Below are 23,746 nucleotides of genomic sequence, written 5' to 3' on the forward strand. Positions count from 1 at the left end.
GAATAAAAAGCCCGTGAACAAACTCAGTGAAGAAGGAAGACCTAGTCCATCGTCCACAGCTTTTTCTAGCTTTATGCGACTGACGTCAGCCTGGGGCTTCTTCCTGAGGCCTCCACGAGCCACTCGTGCAGAGGAGGCAGCTCCTCCTGCTGCCAGTCAGCCCAAGGCCCAGGCGTGCTGTTGCGACCAAAGAGATGGCAAAAAAAAAAAAAAAAACTAAAAAATGTGCATCTCGTTTTTTTTCTGTCCCGGTGGTCTGAGTTCTTTTCTTTAATTTTAATTTTTAATTTTATTTTTTGATGAGACAGTGTCTCATTATGTTGCCCAGGCTGGTCTTGAACTCCTGAGGTCAAGTGATCCTTCTGCCTTGGCCTCCCAAGTCTTGTGAATTCTGCCATTGCTTGTAGAAAGTAATCTTCAGTACATATTTTGTGTGTGTTAGGTTCCCACAGTACCCTCAGAAATTCTAGGAAGAGTCAGCCAGATGGTGACCAGCCTGAGGTTAGAGAAAAGGCCAGCCCTCCCTGTATCGAACAGTGTCACCCCAGATGAGGCAAGTGAGCACCCAGATGCCTGGGTGAGTTTGGCTAGAGATGCTCAGATTGCCAGAGAGAGAAGGTGGATTTGTAGAAATATTGACATAGTCTTATAATCATCAATAAACGTTTATGATTTGCCTTCAGTGTACCAGGCTCTGCTAAGTCCTTTATAAAATTCCTCTTAAGAAGAGTCACATTCTTTCCCTGCAGAAACTTACCATCTAGTTAGAGATCACAGAGATGAAACCCAGACACTATGAAGTGACTGTTGACAAAGGCAGGGAGATAGCCAGACATGGTGGTTCATGCCTGTAGTCTCAGCAACTTGGGAAGCTGTGGCAGGAGGATCACTTGAGGCCAGTAGTTCAAGACCAGTCTAAGCAACATACTGAGACCCATCTCTTTAAAAAAAAAAAAAGAAATTAGTAGAGTATGGTGGTACGCGCCTGTAGTCCCAGCAACTTGGGAGACTGAGACGGGAGGATCACTTGAGCCTAGGAGTTTGAGGCTGCAGTAAGCTATGATGGTGCCACTGTACTCCAGCCTGGGCAACAAAGTGTGACCAATACAACTCTTTTTTTTTTTTTTTTTGAGACCCAAGTTTTCTCTCCTGTTGCCCAGGCTGGAGTGCAATGGCGCGATCTCGTCTCACCACAACCTCCACTTCCTGGGTTCAAGCGATTCTTCTGTGTCAGCCTCCCGAGTAGCTGGGATTACAGGCATGCACCACCATGCCCAGCTAATTTTGTATTTTTAGTAGAGATGGGATTTCTCCATGTTGGTCAGGCTGGTCTCAAACTCCCGATCTCAGGTGATCCGCCCTCCTCGGCCTTCCAAAGTGCTGGGATTACAGGTGTAAGCGACCGCACCCGGCTCCCCCAACTATTAAAAAAAAGGGGGGGAGTGTCCTGTCAGTGGCAAGTGAAGGGGTGCAGAAGAGTGAGAGGAAGGTAGAGGTGATGGCTGTTCATGGGCATGAGCCTGCTGCTGTCACAACCAACAGCCGCTGTGCTGGTTGGTCATTGTAGCTTTGTTCCCTCCTGTTGTCCACAGGCCTTCCTTCGGTGGCTGCCATCTCTGAGCCCAGATTGCATCAACGTCGTGGTGACTGGGAAGGACCGCCTGACAGCTGGCCTGATCAACATTGTCAGCTTTGACCTTCTTAGCAAGTTGGAAAAACAGCTAAAAACCCCTTTTAAAGTTGTCATCATTGTAAGAAACTTGGCAAAGTCTTTAAGTACTTTATCTCTCTGGAAACTTTCTTTGTAAAAGCTCTGAGAACTTTCATGTCTATAATCTTCTTGAGCCGCGTTTAGTTTCTAGAAGAATAGAAATCACTGTCTTTATTTTGTGGGGAACTGGAAATTCATTCCCCTCAAATAGCCATTCTCAACTCTGGCTACGTACTAGAATCTCCTAGGGAGCTTTTTTTGAAATTGTGATTTAATTAGTCTTTGCTGGGGATTTCTAGCTCATCTTCTTTCCCAGCGTGAGTCATGGATGGAGGCCATCATGTGGATCACAGGCCACCTGGGGCTCTGGGGACTACAGCCTGGACGGTAAGGGGGTGTGCCTACATCTGGTGCCATCTTACTCAAACAATTGAGTTTTCTTCCAGCCAATGTGAAGATACACCCCCACCCCACAAAAGCACTTTTTACTCTAATTGTATTTTGGAGGTTTTTTTGTGTTGTTTTTTTTGAGACGGAGTTTCACTCTTGTCACCCAGGCTGGAGTGCAGTGGCGTGATCTCGGCTCACTGCAACCTCTGCCTCTCGGGTTCAAGCAATTCTCCTGCCTCAGCTCCCCAAGTAGCTAGGATTACAGGCACTTGCCACCACGCCCAGCTAAGTTTTGTATTTTTAGTAGAGATGGGGTTTCACTATGTTGGCCAAGCTAGTCTCGAACTCCTGACCTCAGGTGATCCACCCACCTTGGCCTCCCAAAGTGCTGGGATTTACAGGTGTAAGCCACCTTGCCCAGCCTCTAATTGTTTTTTAAAGAAGGTCTGACTGACCTGCTTCCAGATTTGACAACATATCTTTCAGTTGCAGGCTTTCCTACTTTTAACTCCTCACATACTTCCTAAGGAAAGTCTAGACAGACTTGGTACCCAGCCATCTCTGTCAGTACTGAGTATATTTACATAACTCACACAAATATTGTGGGAGCTTAGAGAAAGGAAGGAGAAGATACCGTTACTGACCTCAGGGGATCTATTATTCTGTTTTGGACATGAGAGCCACACTGTGTTCTTAGCATAAGCAAACTTGAGTGTTGATAGTTTTGCAAAGTGATAGAGGTAATGAGTCTTTGGGGGAGTAATTTCTGGTTCGGCACAAATTCAAGTGTGGCTTTGAAAAGATGTCAGCATACATGTGAAATGAAAACATTACAAGAAGTTTCCCAGGATGATGGGGATGGCTCTAGAGTGTGTGGGAAGAATAATGCTTTCAATTCTTGAGTGTTGCCTTGTGTTAGGTACTGACATATAATCATCTATTTTCCCAGTGGCCCCTGAGCAGGCTTTATCTTTTATCCTTGTGAATTATCCATTTCACAGCTGATGAAACTGGCAGTGAGAGTGGGTACATAAATTTGCCCATAGGCACGAAGCTAGCAAGTTAGAGGTTATTGATTAAAGCTGGGTTGCGTCTGCCTTCAGAATTCATGTTCTTCTCTTTCTGGCCCATCACTTAACCTGCCGTATGATTTTTGGCAAGCCACTTACCACCATTGTTGGTTTGTTCTTCAGTTAAGTAAGAGCTTTCAGAGAAATGTTGTAGGAAAGAATAGAGTGATGGCTCTGAAGTGTCACACTTTTCAGAAGAGGCTTCAGTTTCAAGCCATTCTTTGAGATTTGTTCCAGTATTGGCACATTTTTACCCATTGGTTGAAAGGGCCCATTCTCTTCCATATCCTCTGTACTTTCTGTGTTTTTTCTCCATAAATACCTTTTTCTTGACTGTAATGAGGTCTCATCATCAGAAAGGCATATGACTATAACACTCCAGCTTTCTGGACAAGATACCGTCTTGACATTTTGAGGGTTATTTCACACTCCCCTCTGTTGTGCTTTGTGGCCCTTTTTGCTCGTGATAGCTGAAATGGAATAGGGGATTTCTTTTTTTTTTTTCTTTTTTTAGTGTTTTTTTTTTTTTATACTTTAGGTTTTAGGGTACATGTGCACAATGTGCAGGTTTGTTACATATGTATCCATGTGCCATGTTGATTTCCTGCACTCATTAACTCGTCATTTAGCATTAGGTATATCTCCTAATGCTGTCCCTCCCCCCTCCCCCAACCCCACAACAGTCCCCAGAGTGTGATGTTCCCCTTCCTGTGTCCATGAGTTCTCATTGTTCAATTCCCACCTATGAGTGAGAACATGCGGTGTTTGGTTTTTTGTCCTTGCAATAGTTTACTGAGAATGATGTTTTCCAGTTTCATCCATGTCCCTACAAAGGACATGAACTCATCCTTTTTTATGGCTGCATAGTATTATAGATCATCTTTAAGGACAGTGTTGGGATCTCACTGGTATCCCAGTTATAGGAAGGCTGATACCATTGAGTGCTTACTGAGTGACAGGGCTGTGCTAAGGACTTCACAATGTGTTAGCTCATTTAAGACTCACAGCAACCTAATACATAAGGAACTATGATACCCATTTTACAAACAGCAAAACTGGCATTACGGAGAGGTAGTTGCTCAGAGTCACACAGCAAGGAATTTGACTCTGTTCCAAACTAGAAAATTTCCACTCAAGTACTTATGTATTAGTTACTCATTTGGCTTTAGAAAATATGATCAACTCTATATTTGCTTATGCAACGAAAAGAAAAAAGAATAAAGAAAAACTATATATATATATATATATTTGCTTATGCACAGATACAGAGTGGTTAATCAGACTTCATGTTCTAAACATAGCAGTTCCTTGAGAATAGGAATCATATCATCTTCTTTCCGTTTCTCAGTTTCTCCAGCACTTTGTTTACACTTGCCTCAGTGACAGTACTGATAATATAGCCTGATCGGTTGTCACTGTGTCTGGCATCCTTCCTGCACCCTGAGCCCCTGAGGGCAGGGGCCGGACACCCCAGAGCTTTGCACCAGTGCAGGGCCCACTATGGGGCACTTGGTCTAGTGCTCCACAAGTGCGAGGTGCCTCTTAAAAAGCAGCAAACCACCTTCTAGTGGTTTCTTTGAGCAGCCTCTGAGGTGGGTGGAGCAGGGATTCATGAATCCCACTTTATAGATGGAAAATTGTCCCCGGAGAGATGAAGCAACTTGCTCAGAATGCAGTAGAGCAGCTGCCACCAGAACCCTGGGTCCTGTCCTAGGCCCACTGAGCCATCTCCTTGAATGAGAAAGTGCTAAGGGAGCATCCACCTTGCGCTTGCCATGCCAGGGTCCAGCCTAAAGTGGCCCATATTTCTGTCCACTCAAGATTGAACCTTGTTCACTTATGTGGCTACTTCTTTTCAGGATGAATCTCACTTCCTCAAAAACAGTAGGACTGCCCGCTGTCGAGCAGCTATGCCAGTTCTAAAGGTGAGTACTTCTGAGAACCGAGCCCACTGAGCATTGGCATCCCATAATATTTTGCTCAGGCTTGCATGTGGTCCCTAGTCCAGCAGGGGTTGCAAGTACAGACCTGCGGGCCATGGTCATGACTTGACATTGACTTAGGGTGTCTCTCTCTCTCCTTAGGGCTGTGGTACCAATTTCATCTTTCTTCCTAACATCCTGCTAAGGAACTAGTAGTCAGTACTAGTAGTCAGTAGTGCTGCCTTTGTCTCTCCAAGGTCAAGACTATTGAGGCTGGGTGGGCATTGGACTCCAGAATCCTCCTCTGGCTTCCTACTTAGACAAGGGAGAGCTGCTAGCAGCTTGTCTACTCATTAGCTTAGAAAAAACTGCCTGTCTTCTAAGTCACTTGTAGTGGCAAAGCTGTCTAGATGCTGGAAATCAGGGAAGATGAGTTGTATTAATGAAAGTAATGGCAAAAAAATGCAATTACTTTTGCATCAACCTAATACAAACAGAACTGAGCAAGGGCTGGTGGGGTCAGCGAGATACACTGGCAAAGCCAAGATGGGCTTTAAAAGCTGATACTGTTTTCTGTGGCTACCCTGAGCCTCTTTGGTTGACAGAAGGGGCAGCCATCCCCATTCCTCCCTGTGGTGGCCTCAACTCATCTCTGAGTGCCTTGGTGGGTGTGAGTTCTGGCTTCACAGCAGGCAGGCGTGGGTATGTGATGCAGATTCTAGTCTTTATCTAAGCGTGTTCTGATGTGCAATATAGGCTCTGTGTTTCATCTGTCTCTCTCTTCTGTCTGTGTTTGGTTTCTTAGTCCCCCATCCCAACTGAGGGTAGGCCTCTAAATTTCCTTCCATTTTGGGGGTGGGGGGATGATTTTGTTCCTATTATTGGAAGAGGGAAGGAGAAGTACAATTAGAAAAGTAGCCTTTTCTCTCGTAACAAGTTAGAAATTTCTCACAGATAACTTTGGAGGTATCCACTTTGGTTTGTGTAGACTGAGCAAACCAAAGTGTGTGTTTTTCTTGTGCTCAAAGCAACCTTTGTGTTGTACTAGCATTTTAAAACTATGGCTTTTATTGATTAAAAGAAGCTTTAACTTTTACCTAAACTAGGGAAAACAAATATGCTAAATGTTAATGAAGCTTAGCATTTGAACATTAATCTTACCAGTTCCTCACAAAACACACGTAAGTGTCCACTCATTTCAAGTTTTCATGTGTTTAGGAATAATGGAATATGATACATTTTCCAAGGCAGAGTCATGTCATGTGCCAAACCTAAGAATGAAAGTCTTTTACTGCAAAAGCTTGGTTTTGCTGGGGTGGTGGCTCACGCCTGTAATCCCAGCGCTTTGGGAGGCTGAGGCATGTGGGTCACTTGAGACCAGTCTGAGCAACATGACGAAATCCCGTCTGTACTAAAAATACAAAAATGAGCCAGGCATAGTGGTGCACACCTGTAATCCCAGCTACTCAGGAAGCTGAGGCAGGAGAATCGCTTGAACCTGGGAGGCGGAGGTTGCAGTGAGCCGAGATTGCGCCACTGCACTCCAGCCTGGATGACAGAGCAAGACTCTATCTCAAAAAGAGAAAAAAAAAAAAAAGCTTTATTCTCTGCCAGTATTACCTATAAATATTTATATGTCGATAGCCATTGATGGACACATTTAAATAAAATGTTTTTCCTAGGTTGGTAACCCTTCTTTTGGGAGGCTTTAATATGCTTTCCATAGGAAAACAATAGGGTTTGGTATTATGGTTTCAGTATTTCAGCCATAACTAAATTAAATCTTTACTCCTGATTGTTTAGACGAAAGAAATTGCACACTAGATAGATTCTATCATTAAAGATATAATGTGAAAGCTTCTAGCAACCACTTGTTAATGTAGTCATTGCCTGGCTGGGCAAGCTGAACCAGATAGTGGTTTCTGAAATGTGTGCTTCTCAGCCAGACCTTTGGAAGCAGCATATACCTCTATAATATCTTGAGTGTGTTTCAAAGTGACATGTTTAAAAGAAATCTTTAAACTGCTAACTAATATGTACTACTCTGCATTTGCTGTAGAACTTGGATGAATTAATATTTTAAAATAAGCCTCATGAACATGGCCTGTGTTTATGAAGGTGTCTTGAGGCCACGCTCTTCTGCAACGTTGACTTCATATAATGCTGGACTGTGGCAGGATTGGGGTGAAGGAGTGGGATGGAGCATTCCATGCTATTCTGTTAACCGAACCTTTCACCTCTGTCTATTGTATTTTCGTCTAGATTGGAGTCTCTCAACCTTGGTACTGTTGACATTTTGGGCTGGATGACTCTGTTGTTGGGGGGCTGTCGTGTGCATTTTAGGATGTTTAGCAGCATCCGTGGCCTCTACCCACTAGATGCCAGCAGTTCCTCCCCAGTCATGACAACCAAAATTATCTCCAGATGCTACCAAATGTCCTCTGAGGGAGGACAAATCACTCTTTACCCACCTTGCCCTTCCCCAACCCCATGGAGAACCACCAATCTAAATAAGGAAATGAATCTAAATGTTTTTGGAATAATAAGATAGTTGGGGAAAAGTAAAGTATGTCTTTGAAAAGCCATATAAGGACCTAATTTAATACCACTTGATTGTTCCTCTAATGTGAACATCTCTTAGAACTATATTCTGATAATATTACAAGCATATTTTCAGCAAATAGGCATAATGAGGTATTTAGATTAAATCATACAGTTCGTTGGATAGCAGGGCCAGATCGTGTCCAGAAAAATGTGGCTTTTGTAAATGGCAATAGCAGTCAGCAGAGAGAAGATGTGTTAGATTGTAAGAAACTAGTGTCACTGTCCCCTGGGAAATGAAACATTTTTCTTCTCCCACAGCACTATTTGCTGGGGCTACTAATCCTAAATGAGGTAAATCTATTTTTATATATAAATACATGAAAGTAGACAAGATAGAAGCTAAAAAGAACAAAGTTAAAATTACTGTTAATCCCTCCAACAGAAAAAGCCACTGTTAACAGCTTATTTTTCCATCATGTCAATTATTGAGCAAGATCATCATTTTTCAATAACTATGGAACATTTACATAGTAGAGACACATCCCATAATTTAATCCTCAGTATCAGACATGTTGTTGTTTTCCATTTTTGCTATTATAAATAATTCTGCAAGTGAACATCATCTGTAGGTACTTGCATATTTATCCTATTAGGACAAATGCCTACAATCAGAATTGCCAGGCCAGTTTTCATTTGACCTTTTTGGGGGAGGCCTCTGAAGTCCAGTCTGGCCAGGCATAACAATCTTCACTCCCATTCAGTCTTCAATCAGAGGCTTTTTTTTTCCCACATGACTCTGCCCTCAGGATTACCGGCAGGCGCCTACCTCACTTTTGAACAGTGAGGTAGGTGTGGGGGGCATTTTGGTTTAGTTTAGTTGTCTTTTGTCAACACTGGCTTTTATTGTTAAACTAGTGTAATAACAAAATTAAAATTTTTAAAAGGGAAAGGCCCCCAGAATCCTACCAGTCTTTCCTAAGGAGCAGCTGTTTCTCTTTTTCTGTAAGTAGAGAGTACTTTTTATATCTCTGTTGATTGGCTGGATGAGATAGTAGCTAAAATGTATAAGGTTTTTTTCGTTTTCCTTTGTTATTAAAGTAGTTTAAATAGATGATAAATTCAAATGGTGTTGGGTGCAGTGGCTCATGCCCATAATCCTAATACTTTGGGAGGCCTGAAGCAGGAGGATCACCTGAGGTCAGGAGTTTGAGACCAGCCTGGCCAAAATGGCGAAACCCCATCTCTACTAAAAATACAAACATTAGCCGGGCGTGGTGGCACATGCCTGTAATCCCAGCTACTCGGCAGGCTGAGGCGGGAGAATCACTTGAACCTGGGAGGCGGAGGTTGCCCTGAGCCGAGATCACACCACTGCACTCCAGCCTGAGCAACAAAGCTAGAGTCTGTCTCCAAAGAAAAAAAATTCAAACGATACAAAAGGATGGACAGTGAAAAATAAGTCTTTCAACCCCTCTGGATCCCTAGTCCCCAGTCTGTTTCCCTAAAGGCAGCTATAGTTACCAGTTTTCAGGTTTACTTCCATAAAATAGCCTGTGCCTATGGAAGTACGAATGTGTGTGTTTCCTTTCCGCCTCCTTAGAGTGTTTTACAACCATTATTTTACACTTGCCTTTATCCCCTTAATAATGTGTCTTGAAAATCATTCCATATTGTTCCAAATGACTTTTACCGCATTCTTGCAAATAGCATTCTATTGGACAAATTTATCATAATATGTATTATCTGTTCTGTTTTGATAGATTTATAACCAAATTGCAGCTATTACATGCAACACTGCAATAACCATTTTTTCATACAATAGAGAAGTGGGGAGTAGAAAATGCAATCCCTCTGTGTCTGAGATAGCTTTTTGCCTATCAGGACAGAGGGGAGAGCAGTGTCAACTGGCAGATTCTGTTTTCTCCCCTAGTGTGATGAGGCTATAGAAGTCCCCTGGGGTCCAGCCATTCTCATTTATTTCCTCACTTTCATTACATAATCAGACTTAAAAAGGAAATTATTAGAGTTTGAAGCCTATGGTAAAATAGACTGTCTTTTCCAGAGTAAAAAAATCTACCTTAGGCCGGGCACAGTGGCTCATGTCTGTAATCCTACCACTTTGGGAATCTGAGGTGGGAAGATCACTTGAGGTCAAGAGTTCAAGACCAGCCTGGCCAACGTGGTGAAACCCATCTCTACAAAATTAACTGGGAATGGTGGTGTGTGCCTATAATCCCAGCTATATGGGAGACTGAGGCAGGAGGGTCACTCGAACCTGGGAGGTGGAGGTTGCAGTGAACCGAGATCATGTCACTGCACTCCACCCTAGGTGACAGAGTGACACTCTGTCTCAAAAAAAAAAAAAAAAGCTTGGAATGGCATAACTTTAATCAGCTATAATTATATCATTCGATGTATTCTCATTATAATATGTTGGTATTTTTGGACCAATATACATGCACTCACTGTCTTCATTCTGTTTGTTCTTACCCAAGAACTGCCTTGTATGTGGCATGATAATTTCATTTATGTTACAGCAGCAATACTCACTTAGCCTGAAGGCATTATGGTTATTATAGCAAATCAGTTTAGTTAAGATTAGTACTATTCAGATTTGTGACTGGAACTTTGTCTTTTTTGGAACATAGGCTAGAACCTAGGGGGAACCATTTATGTGAAATAAGCTGACCTAACCAGAGATTCAAAGGCCATATATAAAGTATCACTGGGTGGTAGGTGGCCTTCTGCCAATACTTAGGGCAGCCTCTGGTCAGCAGTGGCCATAATTATGCTGTTTTCTTGGTTTGGCCTGGTTTGTTTTGGGGGGCACCACTCAGGAGCAGAGTAAAGAATACACCCGCGGTCTCCCTCCCCGACTCCAAGCACTGGCTTTCTTCTGAATGTTGAGCTTTTCTTTTTGCTCTTAGGCTTTCGATTTAACTACAGGTGTCTCTTTTGTAGCTCCTGGTATAGTGACTGTGATCCCACATTTATTCTTGATCTGTGTTCTTTTGGTCACTTGTCCTCAAGCTATGCTTGCCACTATCCTTATTTTTGAAGATTGTATCATGACCTCTGAACTAATTAAAACACAGCTTCAATGTCCCTGCCACATCAGGGTTACTGAGTATGGAGACTTTCCAGCAGTGTGGACTTGACCTTCTCTTTGATGTTACCTGCCTTCTTCATGTCTTATTTCTAAATTGAATATATGGTATTGTGTAAATTTATTTAGAGTACCATTAGGAATAATTCTGGGTATAAGACTGGACTGAGGTTTGGAGAGCATGATTTTTTTCCTAGTCTGGGGTTTTGGCAAAATATATTACAGCCCATCAGAATAATTCAGTAAAGCAAGTTACTGGCTCATTTGGAAAAAAAAAAGAGATAACAGAAAGTGATGAAGAATTTCTGGACTGCTTCTTACATAAACTTAAGACTTCAGCTCTTTTTTCTACAGTAGAACATTCTCTTGGCTCTTAATTTTATTTTTTATTTAATTTTATTTTTTTGAGACAGAGTTTCACTCTTGTCACCCAGGCTGGAGTGCAATGGCATGATCTCAGCTCACTGCAACCTCTGCCTCCCCTGTTCAAGTGATTCTTCTGCCTCAGCCTCCTGAGTAGTGGGATTACAGGTGTGCAGCACTGCACCCGGCTAATTTTGTATTTTTAGTAGAGGCAGGGTTTCACCATGTTGGCCAGGCTGGTCTCGAACTCCTGACCTCAGATGATCCGCCTGCCTCAGCCTTCCAAAGTGCTGAGATTACAGGCATGAGCCATCACACCTGGCCAACTCTTAATTTTAAAACTATGTATAGGTTATCCACTTTCAATTACTACATTGAATTCTCTGTGGCAAATTATATATACACAAACTCAACCTATTCTGCAGGGCTTTCCCACCCCCAACCCACGAAGAAACTAAGCCTGTCTTTAAGGGTCATCTGATCCCAACAGTGTCTGCACATGTGAATCATGTTATCTTTCTAACACCACACAGAAAGTATTTTTTTACATTGTTCTATTGTCGATTTCTTGGGTGTTGCTTTTCTCCCTTAGGTGGGGGAGTTCACTGTAAACTCAATTTAGTGTTGATTTATGTAGTTTTGTAGATTTATGTTTTCCTAGATTTGGAAGTTTTCAGAAGTGGAGGGTGACATATGACACCTTTGCAGCTCGGCATGTGTTAAAAGCCCTTATGGGTGATAGTGATGACATACACACATGTTAATGCTGAGCCGGGAGCAAGCCAAATCACCCCATTACAGACGAGATGCCATTCTGGTTTCTTTTCAAAGCTGGTCTTTTTCTTTTTTTGTAATGCTGCCTCTGCCTTTTTGATGCCCACAAACACCCATTTGCAACGCTCCCATCACTCTCTAGTCTGGGGAGTGTATGGGAGAAGCGATTCAATACTAACTACATCCTATAAATATCTGACAGAAGACCCTGGAGTTAATTTCCATCATCTGATTCATGAACTGTTTTTGCGCTGGCTCCATCCCCAGGCCAGCACAGCGACATGAAAAATAGGTTTGGGGTGATGGGGAGATTTTCTCTTTTTGATAAAACTTTTCATTTTTCCTTTTTCATTGAAATGATCTTAAAGCCAAGGCAAGAGATGCTACCAACGTCAGCTCATTGTTATTTTAATGAGTCTGCATTAAACTGTGCAGGAAATTAGAAGGCCTAGGTAATTGAACTGTGGAAATTATAGCTGGAGACATTCATAGCTCTCCCGTCATAATGGAATTAGATATTGGCGATTGTTGTGAGGGCACAAATGAGTTTTGATAATTGTATATATTGTATATTTATAAAGAATGATTTTTCTTTTCACTATTGCACCTTTATTTATTTTTATGAGGCAGTGTATCCATCTGTAAACCTAATTTATTCTCCTAGGTGATTTATTACATGCAATTGCCTTGTATTACTGTCATTAACTCAAGGTTACAGTGGTTAACAAGCTGTTTCTAGACAACTGAGCTCCATGGTAGGGTCCGTTCCCAGAGCTGAAGTGAATTTTACCTCCAGTAATTTGTAGTGATTCTGTGTTCTAATACAGTAGGAAGCGTCTCCTTTGTTTTTTTCTCACCCTCTTTCCCATCTTAATAATAGGAGATGGGATCTTTGGGTCTGATCCCCATGGGTCAGGTTGGCGTCTGGGTAGTGAGGAACTTGGAATCTGTCATTGCTGTTGACCATCTATTTTTTCCCATCTTGCCCATACTAAGCAGGCTGCTGCATATCTGGGCTGAGTTTAGGGAAAATGGAACCAGGTATCACCTTTTAAGGTTCTTATTGTTAATAACTGCAAAATGAGCCTGAGTCAGGATCTGTAGGCTTGAAGCATTGTGAAGCTGAGTTAGTAAAGGCCTTATTTTCCTTTAAAGAAAGTCACATGGAGACGTATACATTGGCAACCCCTGACACTTCCTCTTGGGAACGGGAGAAGGCTGATTGTAATTGCCATTATCTGCGTCCAACTTGCATGTCACAGATCCACTCTGGAGGAAGTTCAGACCTGCCACTGTCTTCTCCCACTTCCTGTCCAATGCTGGATTCTTTGAGTTTACTCTGTGTTCTGCAGGGTACTGGTTAGCTTCCTTGTGAATTTTTTTGCAGCATACGGTGAACATTTATTGGTTACTTGGTGTCAGGCATATGCTACAGAAAATAAAGGTGAATACAGCCCAGTCCTTGATCTCAAGAGGCTTGCAGTCTAACAAGGGAGACAGAAAAGTTATAATTCAATGTAATATGTTAAGTACTAGGATAGAGCTCAGCAGAGGGCAGGCAGGGAGGATTTAAAGAAAAGGAGATGCCGTCTAACTGCTTGCATTGGCAATGCCATTAGGTTCTCGCAACACGCGCGCGGTCTTTTTTTCTGGGGGGCATCCAGCTCCTCCCTCACTGGGGCATTTTGAACATTTCCTGTGTGCTCCTCCCTGTGTTCAGAGCACCTTTGGCTGTTTGTCTTTTAGGTTGCCAAGAGGGTGATCCTGTTGTCGGGCACACCAGCCATGTCCCGGCCCGCAGAGCTCTACACGCAGATCATCGCAGTCAAGCCAACTTTCTTCCCCCAGTTTCATGCCTTTGGACTTCGCTACTGTGATGCCAAGCGGGTATGTATTATCTCTTCCCTCCCAGCCCACCCATTTCTCACCCTGATTTTGACACTTATCTTTCTCTTCCTTCTCTCTGGCCATGATATGATCAGAAGAGCACTGGCCAGGGGAATGGATGTTAGTCTTTCTGTTTCTTACTATGGCTTTAGAATGTCCTCAGGGGACATTCTAAATCTAGTTTTAATGGTTATGGTTATCCCAAGTCACCGTTTTCCAGTAAAGGGACCAGTGGCTGATGTATAGGTGTGTGGAGCTCTGAGAGCCGGCTGCCCCCTTGCCCAGAGTCACAGCTCTGCATGAGGCACAGTGCTGGAGCTATAAAATGAAAGTCCATGTCAAGTGCTGGCCCTAGAGAAGATGCTGGCACTGAGGTGAGCTAGGAGTGAGGCTGAGGCCCCAGGCAGAGGGAAGAAGTAGGTGAGGGGGTAAGGGCTTCCTCCTGATATGGGAGGAATATGAAGTAAAGGTGGGAAATTCCTCCCAGTGCAAAAAAAAGAAAAAAAAAAAGATAAAGGTAGATTGGGGAGCCTGATCCCAAACTGCCTTGGGTGGGCTCTGTGAGTGCAGTGCCAATGGCACAGGCACCTCAGGACCTACAGTCAGCACTCCAGAAATGCTCTCCCAAAATGGCAGGGAAGCCCTGTAAACACCAATGCATTGCCATGGAACCCTTGTTTTTAAAACCACATTAATTCAGACCTTAGGGATTCTTGTTTTGTGATCAAGTCACAAATGTACTGACACTTTGGAGAAATAGCTGCAACTTATCCTACAAGCCATCTATGAGGGTACAAGCCATCTATCAGGGAAAAGCCTTGCTGTGCAAGTACATGATATAAATGAGAGTGTCTGTCTTATTTTTTAAATTTTTAAAAGAAGAAAAAAAAGTTTTCAAGTACTTTAAAAATATCCACTTACATTCAAACAAAGTACTTACACTGTAAATTGTAGTGCTTAGCATAGTTAATTGCAAACCATTTTTAGCTGGTTATTGAGGCAGGAAATTTCCCAATTATTAAATGTATTTAAAAGCTGTACACTTCTTTAATCATATATTTAGTTCATTTTCCCTGTAGATCAATCCAGATTAGATTGATGCTATATAGTTTTCATGGTCCCTCAAAACCCTTCATGTATGATTTGGATTTCTGTCCTATTTGCAAATAGTCCACTTTCTAAAAAGGATCTTCTCTTTCTTGACTATATGGGCCCATGGCATAATAATGTTCAGCTAGTGATGAAAGGGGCTGAAGATAAAATTCATTGCCTTTCCTCCCCAAACTGTCCCTTCCTATGTTCCCCATCTCAGGCCAGCATCTCAGTAGTTTCTCCTGCCAGAAACTAAGGCATTATCTTTGAATTCTCCTTTTCCTGCCTTCTTGATACACCTCCCCAATACAACAAAGAATGCCTTCCTCATCTTCACATCCTTCTTTCCACCTAACTCAGTGCCGGTGATATGTGGTAATTTTTCAATTAAAGGTTGTTGGATTGTGACTATCCCAAAGTCAAGTTTAAAATTTTCACTGCATGCAGCGGTACACACCTGTAGTCCCTGCTACTCTGCAGGCTGAGGCACGAGAATCGCTTCAACCCAGGAGGCAGATGTTGTAGTGAGCCAAGATCATGCCACTGCACTCCAGCCTGGGCGACAGACTAAGACTCTGTCTCAAAAAAAAAAAAAAAAAAAGTAACAAATTACTTTACTTGGTATTACTAAGTTTTAACCTACAAGGTTAAGAGCTAACAATATTAGAACCTAGGAGCATGCTATCTGTCTTAATCTGTTTTCTGTTGCTGTAACTAAATACCACAGACTAAGTAACTTACAAAGAATAGAGGTTTATTTAGCTCATGGTTCTGGAGACTGGGAAGTTCAAGAGCATGGCACTGGCATCTAGTGAGGGCCTGCTTGCTGCTTCATAATATGGCAGAAGGCATCATATGGAGAAGAGAGCAAGACCATATGTGTCAGCTCAGGTCTCTGGTCCTTTTCTTATAAAGCTACCAGTCCCAACATGGGGGACCCACCGTGATGACCTTATCTACCTCCCAAAGGCCCCACCTTCAATCAACATATGAATTTGGGGATTACTTTTCTAACATGTGAAATTTGGGGGACACATTTAAGCCATAGCAATATCCAAATTAATTATGATACCCACTTGTTCTCAGCATGGTTTTTATTTAATACAATCCATAAGCCAGGGCTGCCTTTTTTTTTCTTTTTTCTTTTTTTGAAAATATATGCTTTTATTTTTCTGTGATTACAAACACAACTGAATATCAAATGCACAAAGTAAGAAATATACGGGGAAAAAAAATCAGATATGTTCATATATTTTTTGCCAGCCTCATGCATTAAGAAACCACTGAAAAGAGAACCTCATGCTGAGCTCATTTGCAAACCACTAACTATCTGAAGGCATTTGCTGAGAACTTCCAGTTGATTTCAGAGTATTTTTTAAAAAGAAGAAACAGCTTTACAACATTTTATTCCTCCACCTTTGACCATCTCTTCCTTCTCTCAATTTAGCAAAGGTTTATGAGACACCTATTCTGTCTCCACTATTATGCTAGGCTCTCTAGCCCTCCATAATGGAAAAACCTAGCCCCTACCCTCAGGTAGCTAGCTCATCAGCCAGGAGGAGAGATGAGCTCCTTAAAATACAAAGTAGCAGGCACACTGGCTCCCTGATTTTCTACTAGACTGTAGAAATCAGTTCCATTTCCAGTAAGATTGTTGGTGAGGGATAGGGTTTTTAATGGTAACGGCTTCTTTTTTTTTTTTTTTTTTGAGACAGAGTCTTGCTCTGTTGCCCAGGTTGGAATGCAGTGACACTATCTCGGCTCATTGCAACCTCTGCCTCCCGGCTTCAAGCAATTCTCCTGCCTTAGCCTCCCTAGTAGCTGGGATTACAGGTGCACGCTACCATGCTGGTTAATTTTTGTATGTTTAGTAGAGATAGGGTTTTTCCATGTTGGCCAGGCTGGTCTCTAACTCCTGACCTCAAGTGATCCTCCTGCCTCCGCGTCCCAAAGTGCTGGGATTACAGGCATGAGCCACTGTGCCTGGCCGGTAATGGCTTCTCTAGCTGTGTGATGGGGAATGAACATTTGAGCTCACTGCCTCCCGTGAGCTACTCAGCGAGGGAGCCATGTTTATGAAGGACTGCCTAGGCACTTAGCCAGACTGCCAGAAGCCTATGTGGTGGGCTCCTCCTGCCAACCCCAGCTGCCATCCGCAACAACACTGCAGTTACTTTTATTATATTGTACTTGTTTGTGCTGGTGTAATCCATACTGAGGAACAACAGTTTTTAAAATCCCTGTAAGTCTCATCAAATAAAGATGTTACTGACATTATTTTATTACATTGTGCAATGGACTCTGTAGGATAAGCCATAGGGAAGATTTAGTATTTAGTGTACAGGAATAGTCTGACAAGCCAAGTTTTTTGTTTGTTTTTTAATAAAATGGACACCCAATTGCTTGACTTCTGGCATTTGCTGCTGGAAAAGAAAGCTCACTGCCAAACTGTAGAATGCCATGATAAGTGTTTTTTGTTCATCTCATTCCTGACTTTTTTCTCTCTTTTCCTTTCCATTTCTCATTTGTTTTATTGGGGGTTTATTTGTCCCTGTAAGTCACTAGAAGTTCTCTGAGCTAAGCCAGGGGTGGTTGTGAGAAGAGGGACCTCCCAGGATCCCACGTCCCTGTTGGACTGGGCCTGAAAGGAGCCTCATGGGGCTGTTGCTGTCTTGTTCTCTGCAGATGCCTTGGGGGTGGGACTACTCAGGTTCCTCCAACCTGGGAGAGCTGAAGCTCCTGCTGGAGGAAGCGGTCATGCTGCGGCGCCTCAAGTCCGACGTCCTTTCCCAGCTGCCTGCCAAGCAGCGCAAGATAGTGGTGATTGCCCCAGGACGGATCAATGCCAGGACCAGAGCTGCCCTGGATGCTGCAGCCAAGGAAATGACCACCAAGGACAAAACTGTGAGTCCAGGGCTGGAGACAGATTTGGAAGCAGACGTGTCTAGGTGTTCCTTTCCATGAGAGGCCCTTGAAAATGACCTTGCGTTCTTTCAGCTTTCCTTTCTGTAACCTTTTCCCTCTTCCCTAGGCAAGAAGAGCAAGTCCATTTCATTCCTCAGTCTACCTAGTCGGTTTTGAAAAATCTCTTATTAATTTGTGGTTTTATACTTGCATAGATCGCTGTTGATGGATGGCCATAAAGATAAGCACAGGCAACAGCAGAGTGGTGATCAATATTCCGAATCCCTCAAAGAATGTGGAAATTATGTCTACTATATTTTGAGAATGCATCATTCTAGTAACAGTTGTTAGAAAATTAGTCCTAACATGTTTGATACATATGTTAATCCTTTAACTATACTGTGTCATTTGTGTTAGTCAAAATAACAAGTCGACATTCATATAACAAAATAAAGTTTTTCAAACCCTCCTAACCTTTTAAATCCCTATTACAGGCATTTATGGTTGGCAGGAAGTTGGCATCCCCCTTTTACAGAGAGGGAAACTGAGGCTCATAGAGATTGCAGTTTGCCCAGGGTCTCTCAGCTGCTCCACCGCAGAGCTGAGGCTAGAACCAAGCCTCTTGCCCCTATTTTAGGACTCTTCACTATGATAGTTTTATCTTTTCAAACACTTTTATTTTATTTCTGTCTTTAGTGTCATACTGTGCTAAGTGCTATAATCTATGCCAGCTCTGTTTCTGTCCTCTTAGATAAAATCTTGTAATTCCCATTACCAAGAAAATAACAGTCATTGATATTTTTCAACATCATGAAGCATTATCTGGGCTTAATATTACCCTGTATAAAGATATTTAGATATAGATCTCAGCCTTCTGGGAGGTTACAAAATAAATAAGAATGACAAGAGACAGAATGCATGTTTTTCATGTTATTTTACCATGTGATGAGCAAGATTTATTGATAACTTTTAAGAAATGGCAGGATAGAGGATGCACTGGCAAATTGTCAAGCTGTATTGAATTTATGCTGTACTACATATAATAATCTGGATGGTCTGGAGTAAGTGAGCAGGCATCATCTCTTTATTGTGGAGTTTTCAAAGTTAAACAACATTGATGTAGACATATAGACCAGTGTTCTCAGATTATATTTCAGTGGAACCATGAGTAAAACCAGGAAGCTTTGTCACTAAAATCAATCTTGGTGGTCTTTTGTTTATTTTTAGAGATAAAAATGCAATGAGTAGAATATTTTTTCTCAATTTGAAGTTTTTTCTTATAACTTTTTCTTAATGACTTTTGTCTACTGGTGAACTCTACCAGACAAGAAAACCAGTGAACTGGTATAGCAAATATAATATTAATGGAAAAATTCAGACATGCAATATTTTTAGATGCAAAGATCTGAATATTTATAAAATGTTATGTTTTTTTGCCAGCAAAGTTGTTCCTTGTGTGTGTGAGATGGAAGTAAGTCTGTTAGTGTTTCATGAGATTCCCCAGAGAACACCCTCACCAATACCTGGTTCACCTCCTGAACCAGTTTCAGAACAGCCAAGGTAGACACCTGAAAAAGCAATTAGTGGGCATTTGAATTAAGCAGGAAAAGCACATTAACTTGTTGAAACACAACTGTGAATTGTGTAGTATGGCCAAAAAGAAAAAAAGAAAAGCAGTAGAAATTTTGTACTTAGTGCAACAAGATCTGAAAGCATTTTGTAAACTTCTGCCAACTTGTATAGTTCTTCAAGTAAAGGAAGTGGCTCTTTTCAAAGATGATTTCAGATGCCACCTGAGAGTTTGATTTCTGAGCTTGTTGGTGATGCTATGAAATTAACTAGGAGGTACCATGGAACTTAGGAATGTTGGGTGTTTTATAACTTTAGGTAGCTGTACAAATCCAGTATTTTGGGGGATATTTTTATATTTTCTTGCTTAGAAATGGAGCCACAGCTCCCTTTTGGTTGTGGAAAAGTACATAAGGATAGTGCCAGTTGCCCAGAATCCTGCCTATTGGGTGATTATCCTCCTTGCTTTGTAAACACCACAGTCTTAACTCCATTTTGCAGATGATGAAAATGGAGCCTAAATTGCAGTGTCATTCTTTAAGAATCCAGCTGAGAAAGAGCCCGGAGCTCTTCTCAGTCCAGCACTTGAGAGTTGCTGTCTGCTTCCTTGGAGTCTTAGGAAAATTAAACGTTTATCCCTGAAAGATAGAAATTGAGTTGGTACAGATTACCTTCAGTGTGATGGCTGAAGCGAGACACTAAATTCTTTCAGATAATAATTCCTTAAGAACTTGATGACTTTTTGTGTCTTAATATAAATCAATTTTTATAATGGAAAATCCAAGTAGAAAACAGATTTGTGTGTTTGTGCTTTGGGCCATCAGAACCTTTGGATTTCTAAAGCCATTGATTTAGTGCATTTCTAAATCATGGATCTGATCAGGAGCATTGCTCTAACTTAATTCAGGATGGGAGTCAGCATCAGCTGGAGGCTGGACTAGATGACCATAGGCATGTCTTCCAAACCCTCGCCAGCAATGAAATCCTGAGTTGGAAGGGTTAAAATGGGGACTTAGGTTTTTTTATGGTTTTAGTCGAATAAGGAGGCCCTGTGGATCTATAGAAAGTCCCCTCTCTCCATTGCCACCAGTTTTTTAAGTTACTTTTTAGTCCCAAGTTTCCTTGCAATTTTGCAAATCATGGTGACTGCAGCCAAGCACTGCTGACCTGCCTGTCAAGAATTGATTCTTTCTTTGTTCCTTCACACCTTTCCATCTGGAAGAATACATTTCTTAAAAAGCTTTATATCACAGGAGCTGAGGTGAAGGAGCCAATTTATAGAATATAATGTATAATGAAAGACTTCTCTCATTTTTTCAGCTGAAATAATGGATATCGCTTCACAGGCAAAGGAAAGCTGACTGTAATCATCTTTTGTCTAAAGCCATTTTTTCATCCTCAAGACCAGTAACAGAGAAATGGAACAAGTCCATACAGATTTCCTGGTAACAATATCAGTTCACCCTTGCCATTTGACAATCCACTCAAATTTCCAATGTAGAAAAATTTAAAAACTCCATTGGATCTAATTTAATTAAGGTCTAGTCAGGAACAAAGAATGCAGGTTATTTAAAATTTCCTGGCCAGTAGCTGGCAAAAGAAGTAAGATCATTAATAGAGTATTATGTCTGCACAGTTTGGGGGAGTTTTTTTTAAAGCTAAAACTATTGATTTCTCCCACATTAAAAGTATTAATACAATAGATATCTATTGTATAAAATCTGAAAAATAAAAATACTTACAATCAGTAACATTTATTGAATACTTGCTCTGTGCTGGGCATGGTGCTTTACGTGTATTGGGTCATTAAATTCTCACCATCAGCCCAGATATTTGAGCCTCAGAGCCTGCACTTTTAAGTGCTACAAATTCTGGTTCTACCGTTTAGTAGCAGTGTGACAAGTATACTCACTTGACTTTTTTTTGGCTCAGTTTCCTAATCTGTGCAGTGGTGATAATAGTGCCTCCCTCATAGCAATGCTGATTATTCAGTGAGTTAATGCATATTTAGTTCTTAGACTACTGCTTGGCCTGTAATAAGTGGTATATGAGAGTTAGTTGTTATTTTTATTACTATACTATAAAAAAGAATCATCTTGGGGCAGTTCCAAGATGGCCAAATAGGAACAGCTCCACTCTACAGCTCCCAGCATGAGCGACGCAGAAGACAGGTGATTTCTGCATTTCCAACTGAGGTACCGGGTTCATCTCACTGGGGCTTGTCAGACAGTGGGTGCAGGACAGTGGGTGCAGCGCACCGAGCGTGAGCCGAAGCAGGGCGAGGCATCGCCTCACCGGGGAAGTGCAAGGGGTCAGGGAATTCCCTTTCCTAGCCAAGCAAAGCTGTGACAGATGGCACCTGGAAAATAGGGTCACTCCCACCCTAATACTGTGCTTTTCCAACGGTCTTAGCAAACGGCACACCAGGAGATTATATCCCGCACCTGGCTGGCTCGGAGGGTCCCACGCCCACGGAGCCTTGCTCATTACTAGTGCAGCAGTCTGAGATCAAACTGCAAGGCAGCAGCGAGGCTGAGGGAGGGGCGCCTGCCATTGCTGAGGCTTGAGTAGATAAACAAAGTGGCCAGGAAGCTCGAACTGGGTGGAGCCCACTACAGCTCAAGGAGGCCTGCCTGCATCTGTAGACTCCACCTCTGGGGGCAGGGCATAGCCAAACAAAAGGCAGCAGAAACCTCTGCAGACTGAAATGTCCCTGTCTGACAGCTTTGAAGAGAGTAGTGGTTCTCCCAGCACGGAGTTTGAGATCTGAGAACAGACAGACTGCCTCCTCAAGTGGGTCCCTGACCCCTGAGTTGCCTAACTGGGAGGCACCCCCGAGTAGGGGCAGACTGACACCTCACATGGCTGGGTACCCCTCTGAAACAAAACTTCCAGAGGAACCATCAGGCAGCAACATTTGCTGTTCAGCAATATTCGCTGTTCAGCAATATTCGCTGTTCTGCAGCCTCTGCTGCTGATACCCGGGCAAACAGGGTCTGGAGTGGTCCTCCAGCAAAATCCAACAGACCTGCAGCTGAGGGTCCTGACTGTTAGAAGGAAAACTAACAAACAGAAAGGACATCCACACCAAAACCCCATCTGTATGTCCGCCATCATCAAAGACCAAAGGTAGATAAAATCACAAAGATGGGGGGAAAAGCAGAGCAGAAAAACTGAAAATTCTAAAAATCAGAGCACCTCTCCTCCTCCAAAGGAATGCAGCTCCTCACCAGCAATGGAACAAAGCTGGAAGGAGAATGACTTTGATGAGTTGAGAGAAGAAGGCTTCAGACGATCAAACTTCTCCGAGCTAAAGGAGGAAGTTCGAACCCATTGCAAGTAAGTTAAAAACCTTGAAAAAAGATTAGACAAATGGCTAACTAGAATAACCAATGCAGAGAAGTCCTTAAAGGACCTGATGGAGCTGAAAACCAAAGCACAAGAACTACGTGACAAATGCACAAGCTTCAGTAGCCAATTCGATCAACTGGAAGAAAGGGTATTAGTGATTGAAGATCAAATGAATGAAATGAAGTGAGAAGAGAAGTTTAGAGAAAAAAGAAACAAACAAAGCCTCCAAGAAATATGGGATTATGTGAAAAGACCAAACCTATGTCTGATTGGTGTACCTGAAAGTGACGGGAAGAATGGAACCAGGTTGGAAAACACTCTGCAGGATATTATCCAGGAGAACTTCCCCAACCGAGCAAGGCAGGCCAACATTCAAATTCAGGAAATACAGAGAACGCCACAAAGATACTTCTCGAGAAGAGCAACTCCAAGACACATAATTTTCAGATTCACCAAAGTTGAAATGAAGGAAAAATGTTAAGGGCAGCCAGAGAGAAAGGTCGAGTTACCCACAAACGGAAGCCCATCAGACTAACAGCAGATCTCTTGGCAGAAATTCTGCAAGCCAGAAGAGAGTGGGGGCCAATATTCAACATTCTTAAAGAAAAGAATTTTCAACCCAGAATTTCATATCCAGCCAAACTAAGCTTCAGAAGTGAAGGAGAAATAAGCTACTTTACAGACAAGCAAATCCTGAGAGATTTCGTCACCACCAGGCCTGCCCTACAAGAGCTCCTGAAGGAAGCACTAAACATAGAAAGGAACAACCAGTTCCAGCCACTGCAAAAACATGCCAAATTGTAAAGACCATCGAGGCTAGGAAGAAACTGCATCACCTAACGAGCAAGATAACCAGCTAACATCATAATGACAGGATCAAATTCACACATAACAATATTAACCTTAAATGTAAATGGGCCAAATGCTCCAATTAAAAGACACAGACTGGCAAATTGGATAGAGAGTCAAGACCTATCAGTGTGCTGTATTCAGGAAACCCATCTCATGTGCAGGGACACACATAGGCTCAAAATAAAGGGATGGAGAAAGATCTACCAAGCAA

At 42.2% G+C, this 23,746-nt stretch overlaps 1 protein-coding gene across 1 annotated transcript in view; it reads left to right on the top strand.

Annotated features, from left to right (window-relative positions):
- The window catches only part of SMARCAL1 (SWI/SNF related, matrix associated, actin dependent regulator of chromatin, subfamily a like 1), a 70,616-nt gene that overhangs the window by 21,227 nt on the left and 25,643 nt on the right, over nt 1-23,746 (top strand). Inside the window, exons 9-12 of the mRNA XM_003254055.1 lie at nt 1,593-1,751; nt 5,031-5,096; nt 13,627-13,767; nt 17,545-17,763. Of these exons, the coding sequence (XP_003254103.1) occupies nt 1,593-1,751; nt 5,031-5,096; nt 13,627-13,767; nt 17,545-17,763 (585 nt within the window). The remainder of the gene's footprint in view (nt 1-1,592; nt 1,752-5,030; nt 5,097-13,626; nt 13,768-17,544; nt 17,764-23,746) is intronic.

Source organism: Nomascus leucogenys, chromosome 22a (genome assembly GCF_006542625.1).
Source record: "Nomascus leucogenys isolate Asia chromosome 22a, Asia_NLE_v1, whole genome shotgun sequence".
Classification (NCBI taxonomy): Eukaryota; Metazoa; Chordata; class Mammalia; order Primates; family Hylobatidae; genus Nomascus; species Nomascus leucogenys.